General features: G+C 38.3%; 1 protein-coding gene across 1 annotated transcript; it reads right to left on the bottom strand.

Moving 5' to 3' along the window:
- Nucleotides 1–7,116: 7,116 nt before the first annotated feature.
- Nucleotides 7,117–10,666, bottom strand: LOC111641775 (general transcription factor II-I repeat domain-containing protein 2-like). The gene is made up of 2 exons (XM_023387992.1): nt 9,859–10,666; nt 7,117–7,220 (listed from the first exon to the last, which is right to left on the bottom strand). The coding sequence occupies exons 1-2, from the start codon at nt 10,664–10,666 to the stop codon at nt 7,117–7,119; spliced, it is 912 nt and encodes a 303-aa protein (XP_023243760.1).
- Nucleotides 10,667–11,624: the final 958 nt, after the last annotated feature.

Below are 11,624 nucleotides of genomic sequence, written 5' to 3'. Positions count from 1 at the left end.
CGGTTATCGGAGTTTTTTCTTTATACCATGTTATCTAAGGCTTGTAATGAGAGGATCTGAAGAAATTAAAAGATTATGTAAAATATTAGTGTTTATTCTAGACGTTTTTCGGGAATACCTCTCACGAAATTTTTTAAATTCCTTGTGTCTAGCTTCTTGCACTTCTTTGGACAATTGTTCTATTGAAACGAGAAACGAATTTTTGATCCGCGTATTAAAACTTTGTGAAGAGTGACTGGCATGAGTTACCAATGATAAAGCGTCACGTATACTCCGCTGTTTTCTTCGTGTAAATTTCGAATTTGATTGTATCGATTTCGTAGCCGAATGCCAGTGCTTGTAATATAACCGAAAATCGTTTTATTAGGTTCTTGTTAACACTGGTTATCTCTGCAATAAGAGTGGCATTCGAAAAAAATCTTGCCGAATTACCGTCGTTGGTGTTTCTACCACCTCGCTTGGGAGTATCCAGAAGTAAACCAGTTTCGGTTCTAAATCTATCAATAATAATTTTTTCTTTTTTGTTGATACTGACTCTTTCTCTTCCGTCTCGCGCACTTGGCATTTTTTAATATCCATTCGATACGCTATGTAAAGAATATATGAATCTTATTTCACAATGAAGAGTCGATAGACCAAATGAAAAAGTTTTTTCATTTGCCTCATTTAATGTTATGTTTGTAAGTCATGGCAACGCAACACTTGGGCGATCTGCCTAGGGGGATGCCTTGCGGGAGGTCTTTTTAAAAAGAACTGGCCCCTATTTAGGCGTTACAGACGTGGAGAAAACACGGAAAATTCCATGTGGCCAGCCCGTCCGAGCGAGGCACGAACCCACGACCTTCGTATCCTGAACTCCCAGTGTTCAGGATACGAAGACCGCTTGGCCATTAATGTTACGTAGATCGTTAATTTGACTGGATGGGACGTCCAAAAAGAATTTTTGGGACGTCCCATTATTTGTTTTTGTGGTGTTTTATAGCTTGCACGAGTTTGTGGCAAATTGACATTTTCGATATTTATCTAATTATTGAGCCATAAACGATTTTTGGTTGAAAAATGTTTGGTATTTCAATTACCTTTCTTCCATCTTTGACTTACAAGTTAGACCACGGAAAAAGAAGTAATTCGACGTAACTCATTTTCCACTAACTCGACTGGGTTTGTTAAATTAAACTTTTTTAATGTAGTCTACGATAATATTTTTTACTTCGAACGACCCGCTTATCATTTTATATTTTTCTCTTAGTTTATCAAAAAGTTCACTCCCGCTGACTACGAGCCAATGCCCTGTGAAAGAAAAAAATGGTTTTACGTCAAAATCCGCGCGTTTCCGCACACAAATATCTGTTAGACATAATTATAAAACTTTCGAAAATCCGGAAGAAATGAAATGAAAACATACAAAGACATACGAAAAAAGATGCAGAAGTTTTAAAGTTCTACTTATTTAAAATAAAGTGTAAAAATCCCTTGGGTTTGCGATTGTTTTATATAAAATCTCCTCATTGCCTATTATTAATGAAATATACATATTAAAATACATAGTTTGGCAATTACTATTCGTCTTAATATTGGATAAAAACACTTAAAACAGCCAGCGAAACAACTATTCAAAATAAGTCCGAACACGACACTAATGTTATGATTCCAACCAGATATAAAACTGATGCTAAGCCACTGGGCGTATTTTAAAAATTATCGATAGCAATTGATTCACTGGAATGTTGTTTATTAATACATAAATATGTAAGGGTCATTATCAGTTATGCACTTTTTGACTTTTGTCCTCCTAGAATCGTCTCACGACCCACTGTTGCAAGTTTATAGCAAGTTTTAATCTATTGGCACGACGCGTCGTGTCAATAGATTAAAACGCAAATTTCAACGAACCAATGGTCCAGATCGTAGCGATTCTCGCGAGCATTATAAAGCTGCCAGAAGGGATTATCAAAAACTAATAAAAGAATCCAAAACTGAGTCGTGGAAGAAATTCTGCACGATTGAAGGCAATTCCTCCCCTTGGAGCCGCGTCTATAAATTATTAAGGAAAGACTTCTCGACCCACGTAACTAAGTTATCCATCAAAAATTCCGCAGGCGAAACTTTATACGATGATAAAGCGGTAGCCAGCCTTTTTATAAATACTTTCTTTCTCTCGGACGATCCGTCATCCGACTCTTCCTATCACAGACAGATAAAGTTCTTCTTCGTGATAATAAGTATGTTTTTGGCTTGAGTCTAGACTTAAAAAATGCCTTCAATTCAGCTTGGTGTCCTCAAATACTACGAAGACTTAGTGACAATCAGTGCCCTACAAATCTCTACTATCTGGCAGCCAATTATTTCGAAGAGAGGGAGGCTTTATTCACGTTTGGGCACTTGAAGTGCACTCGTAAGCTTCAGCGAGGTTGCCCACAGGGGTCCGTGTGTGGTCCCCTGTTTTGGGACATTCTCTTTGACAGTTTTTTCCGGACTAATCTTGGTGATCACACTCGCGTCTTCGCCTACGCAGATGACGCATTTTTGGTTTTTCCAGCATCATCCAGGAAACACATCGAGAGTACCGCAACAGACATTTTATCGAAGATACACAGCTGGGGTGATAGCAACAAACTTTCTTTCAATATGGATAAAACCAAAGGCATTGTCTTCTCACTCCCACGTACTGTACAACTGACTTGTACAAACGTGTTCCATGTGTGCGTTATCGCAATAAATCCATTAAAATCGTCAAACATCTCACCTTCCTGGGTGTGGTTATTGATTACAAACTCTCATGGAAATACCACATAGAGCATGTTACAAGTCGCAGCAATATGATATTTAATGGTATGTTAAAGGTTGCCAGAAGCAGCTGGGGCCTCAGCTTTGAAGCCACGATTGCTTATTTCTGCCAATCGTTTCTTATGCGTCTGTTGTATGGTGCAAGGCTGCCAAACATTCGCACAATCACCGACTTCTCCGCACGGCACAGCGAAGGGCCCTTATCCGTCTGACCCGGAGTTACTCCACTGTCTCTAACGCAGCTCTCCCAGTAGTGGCTGGAAAACTTCCCATATTACACTATCTTCTTTTCAGCAGCAAGCGTTTTCTGATCTCCAGGGGCAAAAATGTCTGCATAAATGACACTATTTTTGATGCCTCAATGTATGAGACTGAAAGGCGCATGGCTACCCTTCCACATCCTGCTTGGAGAACGGGACTTTTTTCACGTGAAGTACCCACGAGGATTGAAGGTTTCACGGATGGCTCTAAAACTACTGAAGGCACAGCTAGTGCCTTCGTGATTTTTGATGCAGGAGGTGAGATCCATAATTAGACGTTTGAGCTGCACCCTGAATGCTCTATTTTTCAAGCCGAAATCTTTGCGGTATTAATGGCTATCAAATGGTGTAACATCAATCTTGTCAATACGCCCGTAAATATCTACACTGACAGTGCTGCCACTGTGACCAAACTGAGAAACAAGGACACCACAAACCCCATCTCTATCGATATTTTCGCTGAGGTTGCAATATCATCTAACAGTTATGCCGTTAATTGGATCAGGGGTCACCAGGGCACTCCGGGAAATGAAAGAGCAGATTATCTGGCACGTAATGCAACACTGAACCATACCAATCATCATGATTATGTCCGCATTCCCAAATCGAAACTCAAGTCACTTGTTTGGAACGAAGCCATCAATGCGTGGCAGGCTGATTGGGATAAGGTCTCATGTCAGCACATTACAAAGAGATTTTTTCCAAGAATCCAAAACCGTATGCAGAACAAATGGATGCAGCCCAGTCATGAACTGACGCAATTCTTAACTGAACACGGGCGCTTTCGTGTATATCTTAAGAGATTCCATCTCATAGATAATGATCACTGTAATCTCTGTGGTATTCAAGATGGTGTCTTACACTATCTTTTCAACTGCCCCATGCTTGAGGATATTAGGCATCGCTGGAGGCAGCAAGTAAATATAAACAATATGGACTGGCCTGTAAACCCAGACTTCCTTGTTCATAATAAAGTAAATTTTGGCCTCTTCAAAGAACTTATCAAACTTTATCTGTTTAGAAGTGATATTCGTTAAACTACAAGTGACATCTTGATATGCATCATTGTTTATCTGTGGCTCAAGACATTCTGCGAAGGCTAAAGACTATCCAACGTATTCAATGAAGTTATTATGTGTTCCTTCACCTGTAATGGTATATGTTAACCTGTGGTGTTTTATCAACTATTATGCGGAATGTTTATGTACATTTTCATTTTTTTTACCCTAGCATGAGCTGTGGTAACACTTAAATGTGTAAGGTAATGCAGCTGTGTCAATGTATATACGCATATTTATCTACTTCAGCTCACTTACTGTTAATGGCATCTACTTACTTTATTATTTCCATTTTTTTATTTTATTTTATTTATTTTATTATTTACTTTTGTTTGTTTGTTCTTTTTATTTTTTTTATTTATTACTTTCTTTTTCTTTACTTCTTTTCCAACATTCGTTTTCGGATTATTTTGCAATTGTTATCTGCATGTAACATCAATGTAATTATTTCTGTATTTTCTTACCTGATTATGCCAAGCGGTATCAGGCTAAGTAATAAAGATTATTTGATGATGATGATGATGATGATGATCACAGACAGATCAGAGAAATCATTGAAACCCCTTACTCCAAGGAAAACGACTTGCCTTTTAATATTTCGGAAATAAATCAAGTAGTTTCGGCCCAGCATAATAAGAAATTCCCCCACCATGACGGGCTAAATGCAGAAATTATTAAAACCACCTTTAACTTAGACCCCAGTAACAGTATCCTCTCCCACATCTTTAACCGCTGCCTGTTTTCCGGGTGCTTTCCGATGGCGTGGAAACACGCTATCGTTCCGCTCATCCCCAAGCCAGGAAAGCGTTTAGACTCCGAAAAATCTTTTCGACCAATAAGTTTACTTCCAGTGCTAGGGAAAATCTTAGAGAAGCTAATGATAAATAGAATAACCTATCACTTAACTAAAAAGAATTACCTCTGTAACAATCAATTTGGCTTTACTCCCCAGAAAAGTACCACGGAACTCCTAATAATAGTTAGAGACCGCATGAAAGATGCCCTTGATAATAAGAAAATATGTATCGTCATCTCTATGGACATTCGTCTGCATTTGACACGGCATGGCCACCGCTAATACTAAACGAACTTCGAAAAGCGGAGGTTCCAAAGAATCTCTACGATCTTTTAGTTAGCTACTTTAAAGGAAGGACGGTTCAGCTAACCCACAACTCGGAAACGGTCACGAAATCTATAAAATTGGGAGTCCCCCAGGGATCGGCCGCTGCAGGGATCGGCTCTTTGGAATATTCTACTAAATACGGTGTTCAGGTTACATCTTTCAGGTGATAGCGAGCTCGTAGCATTTGCGGACGACCTCTTAGTGACGGTAACAGACAAGAAAGGATATCACCTCAAAAAGAAGGCCCAAAGCATTTTGGCAAACTTAGAGGCTTGGGCAGCTGATACCAAACTAAGCTTTAATGCAGATAAAACAAAAATACTGTTTGTAACGCGAAAATTAAAATTCAAAAGACCGACATTAACATTAAACGGAAAACGTCTGGAATACGTAAACACCTTGAAATACTTGGGAATTGAATTACATAAAAAATTAAACTGGCGCCCTCACGTGAGAGGTAAAATTGCGAAGGCTGAAAGGCTCCTATTATCCCTCAGGAAAATAGCTAGATTAAATTGGGGTCTAAATTCACATACGCTTGAAACTATCTATGCGGCTGTCGTTTTGCCCATCCTGAGTTACGGCATTGGCGTCTGGGGGGGTTTCTCTCTCTCACCAACAAATCAGGGAAATGTTTCTTAAATTCCAAAGACGAGTATGTATCAAAATAATAAAAGGTTATCGTACGATTTCGCGAGGTTCGGCACTCGTAATTGCCAACAAAACCCCTTTGGACCTCGAGTTGAAATTTTGATATGATTACTATCATATCAAAATTACCGGTTTTTCTTCGATTGGAGATGAACCCATCCGCTTCGCCACTCAGGAGTCGGCAGCAAGGCTTCCTCACCCCGCTTACAATCACGATTTCGCCATAACCGAATATGACGCGTCACGCGAATTGCGCATTTATACCGACGGTTCAAACGGTCCTCGTGGCACGGGTGCGGCTTTCGCTTTCCTTTCAGGCAGGAATGTAGTCTACAAAACAAACTATAAACTTGCAACATAGTACAAGCAGAGGTACTTGCCGTTCGAAACAGCCTAAATTATATAATCGAAAATAAAATAAATAATGTTCTAATATGTTCCGATTCCAAAACAGTCATAGCTTATCTTAAGAAACCAAAAATATCCACCGTCCTTAACTTCGAAACCTACAGTCTATTTAAAGCATGTGTCGCCTCTTATAACACATCGATTTGTTGGGTCAATGCACATAATTCCTGCCCCGGAAATGAGTTAGCTGACTCTCTGGCCACTTCCGCCTACTCTAACGGCGTTATAGCTTTCGATGTTCTTCCCTCTCCCACGCTAAGCGTCTTCTGCGTCGGCGGTCTGTCAGGCTGTGGGAAGGCCGCTGGTCCCTAGACAACAAAGGTGATATCACATACAAATTCTTTCCTACTATAAGCCATAGGCATAAAATTAAACTAAAAAACCACGACTATATTACTACTATGTTTCTCACCCAACATGGTAAACTTAATTACTACTTACACCGATTCAAAATTATAAACACTGTAAACTGTAACTGTGACATGATAGTTCACGACACAATATTTCATATTTTCGAATGTAGCCTGTTTGATCGTTGTCGGGGGAGGCTCATTTCCTTCCTTCACGCGCGTGCCATGGCCTAGCCAGTTCCGCTAAGCGAGCTCGTGGCTGACGAAGAAATATTCGCAATAACTAAAAAATGCTTTGAGCAGTGTGCTGTCTGTTTCGGACCAACTTATCCTTCTCGTGCTGGCCGCCCTTCTACGAGCGCAATCGCGTAATCAGACTTAACTTACTAGCAAATATATCTAAATTTACCATAGCTAAAGTAATAAATAACAATAGATTTTAATGGTTATATTGTATTTTGGGTCCTATACTCCTATCGCTATCCTCTTCCTTTAGAACTATCATTCTTCCTCCATACACATCTGTACCTCGCTTTACGACCTGCGGCTTTTCCCCTCCAATCAATCCCCCCGTAATTACCCGCTGAAAATAAATTTTTATTTCGCTAATTATGTAGATCTTAAGCAACTGTAAGCACTCGTCCAGGTCCGTCTTGCAATCATCCTTCATATGTGAAACATCGTAGAAATTCCCCCGCTTTACGCCCCGCCTTAGCATTTATCTAGGTCATTGCCTAGCAACGTCCCGTGTTTTCACCACTATCCACTAGCGCGTCCCTCTTACCTGTTGTTCATGCTGTAGATCTGTTTTCTGGCGTCCGCTCTCGGCGACCCTATAAACTGACTTTAATTTAAAATTAAATACATTGGTTAGCATTTCATACACTATACAACACGCTTCTGCCTCGTAGCTCTTTTTACACCTTTTCACTGTCTACCACGTCTACCATTTGTTTCTCGCCTCCAATTACACTAATTTTATGTTGCGTTCTGTCTTTACAATTTGTACACATCACACTTTGGCTTTCTCGCCCCATCATACAATCACTTTTCCGCATAGTTTACATGTTCTTGCTGGCTTCTTATCNTACGGGTACTCACTAAATTTCTTAAATGAGGGGTACAATCTAGAGATATGACATGTCACGGGGTACGCTAATGAAAAAAGGTTGGGAACCACTGATCTAGGTCATTGCCTAGCAACGTCCCGTGTTTTCACCACTATCCACTAGCGCGTCCCTCTTACCTGTTGTTCATGCTGTAGATCTGTTATCTGGCGTCCGCTCTCGGCGACCCTATAAACTGACTTTAATTTAAAATTAAATACATTGGTTAGCATTTCATACACTATACAACACGCTTCTGCCGCGTAGCTCTTTTTACACCTTTTCACTGTCTACCACGTCTACCGTTTGTTTCTCGCCTCCAATTACACTAATTTTATGTTGCGTTCTGTCTTTACAATTTGTACACATCACACTTTGGCTTTCTTGCCCCATCATACAATCACTTTTCCGCATAGTTTACATGTTCTTGCTGGCTTCTTATCTACACAAGCACTCGCCTCGGCCTCTCACCTCCTCCAGTTATCACTGTCAGCTGTAAAATTTCCACATGTGTACTCCTCATTCTCTTCCGTCCTTTAATATTGTCATTACTCTATGCCATCAGCTTCCGTTAGCTGCTTGTGTTTTACAGTAATTCATTAACACAATTCAACTCGTTTATTCTAAGGGTAACAAATTCTCATGCACTCTTGTCGCTCAATTGATTACATTCAGCTCTTGCTGTGTTTATGGTGGTTTCTTCTCTCGCCATTTTTCTCCCCACTCTCGGAAGCGTTCCTTCACATCCTTGTCTCGTTGCCCCCTCGCGGACGTTTTCCGAAACTCCGTCAATATCAAATTATAAAATAATCTAGTAACCTTTTAATCAAATTCCAACATCTTTCTTAGCAATCTCAGATTCTGCTGTAACAAATTAAATTAAATTCGCGCTTATTTATCAATCTTACACCTCTTATGCCCTGTATGTATCATTAACACACTCCTACTGTAATCAAAACATATCCTTCTACTCTCTCTCTACACTATTCTATTCCGTACATTCCACACATCTATTTCTTGGTTCCCGAGATAGTGTTTTAAAATAAATTAAATGTAAACTAAAATAAAAATGGAGAATAAAAGTAGCAAGCAAAGCAAATATTTTAAAGTATTCTAATTTAGCATTAAAACCATTAGAATGTTCTTTTCGGGTGACCGGCCCTTCCCGGTTCCCCGAACTTTTAGACAATAGACTAACTGCAATAAAAATATTTTGATTAACCCGGTTCTTTCTCTTTCCAGTTTACTCTTGAAAGTGAACAGTCTTTTATCTTGGTAAGTCTCATTCATTTTTCCGATTCCAGTGTCTGTCTGGTCTAAATTTTAAAATAAAATAGGGTTACGTCTGGAATAAAGTTCTTAGGGTTTAGTTTCTAAATTAAAATAAATAAATTAAATATTACAGCAAGTAGCGGTAGCAATTAGCAGCGTCTGTAACCATGGAACAAATGAGCATCGAGACATTGGACCAAGTATTTACAGAACGAATCTCAGGTGCCAAAGCGGTGCCCAACCTTTAGTCTACGTGGAGCAAATTAAGAGTTTAAAAATTTTAGGCGAGCCACACATAGGACGACGACCTTTTTCTTGAAAAATTCAGCGACAATAGGTAAAAGAATACACAATAATATTACACTACTACTAATCTACTACAAATTAAATATGATACAGGACAAACAAAACTTATTTATTAATAATCAATGTGAAGACTGACTTTGCATGTCTTCTGCAAGTTTAGTGTACTCTGATACATAACGTGTTACAGCAAGAGTCATACAATCATTCAGATGCTCATTTGTCATTTTGGATCTGAACTTTGATTTTAAAAATTTCATTGTCGAAAATCCACTTTCACAAAGGTAAGTTGATCCAAAGCAGGAGTTTATTCTTTGAAAAGTTTCCTTTACAAGTGGATATTTTCTCTCATCCACAAGTGTCCAAAAATCAGTTTGTGATACTCTTGTTTTTAATTGTAGGTCAGATTTAAAATCAATTATTTCCATTTCTAAAATACTAACATTTTTATTCAATATACTTGCAATTTTTTGCGATATTTCAGAAATATTAATATCAACAAATGGATTTAAAATAAATGAAACAATTGATAAATTTTACGAAAATCAGAAAATCTAATTTCGAAATTATTTTTAAGTTCAGCAAGATTTTCGGAATATTTATCTGATTCAATTTTCTTATATTTATGAATATAATTCTGTAAATTTGGAAAATGGCTGAAGTTACATCCTTTAATTTGGGATATCCACAAATTTAATTTTGACTGAAATGCATTTACACTTCCTATTAATTGAAAAAGAGTTCTTTGTTCCCCTTCAAGTTCAAGATTGAGTTTATTAATTTTGGCTGTTATATCAGTAAGAAAGGATAAATCTGACAACCAGACATGACCATTAAGTTCTTCATAAGTTTCATCTCTGGATTCTACAAACAGTTTTATCTCTGGTAGAAGATCTACAAATCGTTGTAAGACTTTTCCCTTACTAAGCCATCTAACTTCAGAATGTAACATTAAAGTTCCATACTCAGCATCAAGTTCATCAGTCAGTATTTTAAATAATCTGCTCTGAAGTGGTCTGGCTCGAATAGAATTTACAATTTTTACAACTTTCATGACATGTTCATAATGCAACACCTTTGTACATAACGCCTGTTGATGGATGATGCAGTGATAATGAACAAAATTTGAAAACTCAGCATCATTCTTACATAATGTGATGAAGACAACACCAGAACCAATCATAGCAGGTGCTCCATCAGTTGTTATGGACACAAGGTTTTGAAGGGGCAGATTAATTTCTTTAATGTAGTTTTTAATAACTTTGTATATGTCCTTTCCACGTGTATTTCCTTGAAGTGGCAAAACTGATAGTATATCTTCTTTCACTTTGCAATCGTTAAACACCATCCTTATATAAATATTTATTTGCGCAATATTACAGATGTCTGTTGATTCATCACATTGTAAACTTAAAAAAAACACATTTTTCTAAATCTTTCTTTCTTTGTAATTTGATATTTTCAGACATTGCTTCTATTCTACGAGTGACTGAATTTTTTGATAATGGAACATCTTCAATAGCTGATATAATTTCCTTCTTCTTTTTAAATTCTTGAAACAATGTTTGTGATGCAGCAAGCATTGCTTCTTTAATTATGTTGCCATCGTCAAAGGGTTTTTTGTGCATTGCAAGTATGTGTGCAATCTTAAATGAAGCAATTGTAGAAGCTCATGATTTAGTCACGGGCTTAGTAAATACAGATTGTTGGGCAACTAATGTGGCTTTTAATTCTTTCACTTTAGATTTTCTTAAATTCCTGCCTAACATTCCCAACCATCTCTCTCTCAACCACATATATGGCAACTATTTCACCAGCCAACTCCTCACTAGCCATGGGAACTTTCGCCAGTATCTCAATAGGTTCACCACAGCGATACCACCTTCTGTCAGTGTGACAGTGGCGCTATAGAGGATCCCCTGCACTTCATGTTTGAATTCAACCTCTATGATACACAGAGAACTCAACTTATTCACAAAGCCCTCATTGAAAGATTCAACTGGCTTTGCACGCCCGATCTCCTCATCAACAACAGTGCCACCTACAACGGACTTACCGAATTTATCCGGGAAACCGGCGCTTAAACCCAGACTTCACCAACCGAAATCAGTCAAGGGACTCTTCATAAGATAGGTGACCTCTACACCAGGGGCCTCGATATAACCGACGAAACATGCACTCGTTTGTAACTATCACCACTTTCAACTCCGGTATTTATAATTGTTCTATAACCACAAAGCTTTTTTTTTCATATGTAACGCGCCATAACTATGTGTACACTCTTTCTTTTCGCATCCTGCACATGT

Source organism: Centruroides sculpturatus, unplaced genomic scaffold (assembly GCF_000671375.1).
Source record: "Centruroides sculpturatus isolate CEXI.00-Female unplaced genomic scaffold, Cexi_2.0 scaffold1460, whole genome shotgun sequence".
NCBI lineage: Eukaryota > Metazoa > Arthropoda > Arachnida > Scorpiones > Buthidae > Centruroides > Centruroides sculpturatus.
The sequence above is the reverse complement of the archived record's forward strand: the minus strand, read 5'-3'. Positions and strand labels throughout refer to the sequence as shown.

Excerpts from the sequence above, each read along its gene's own strand:
- LOC111641775 (XM_023387992.1), bottom strand. The coding sequence starts at position 10,666 with ATGGTGTTTAACGATTGCAAAGTGAAAGAAGATATACTATCAGTTTTG. Across the intron at positions 7,221-9,858 it reads AATTAGATTTTCTGATTTTC|CGGGTAATTACGGGGGGATT; the intron begins GTAAAATTTATC and ends ATTTATTTTCAG.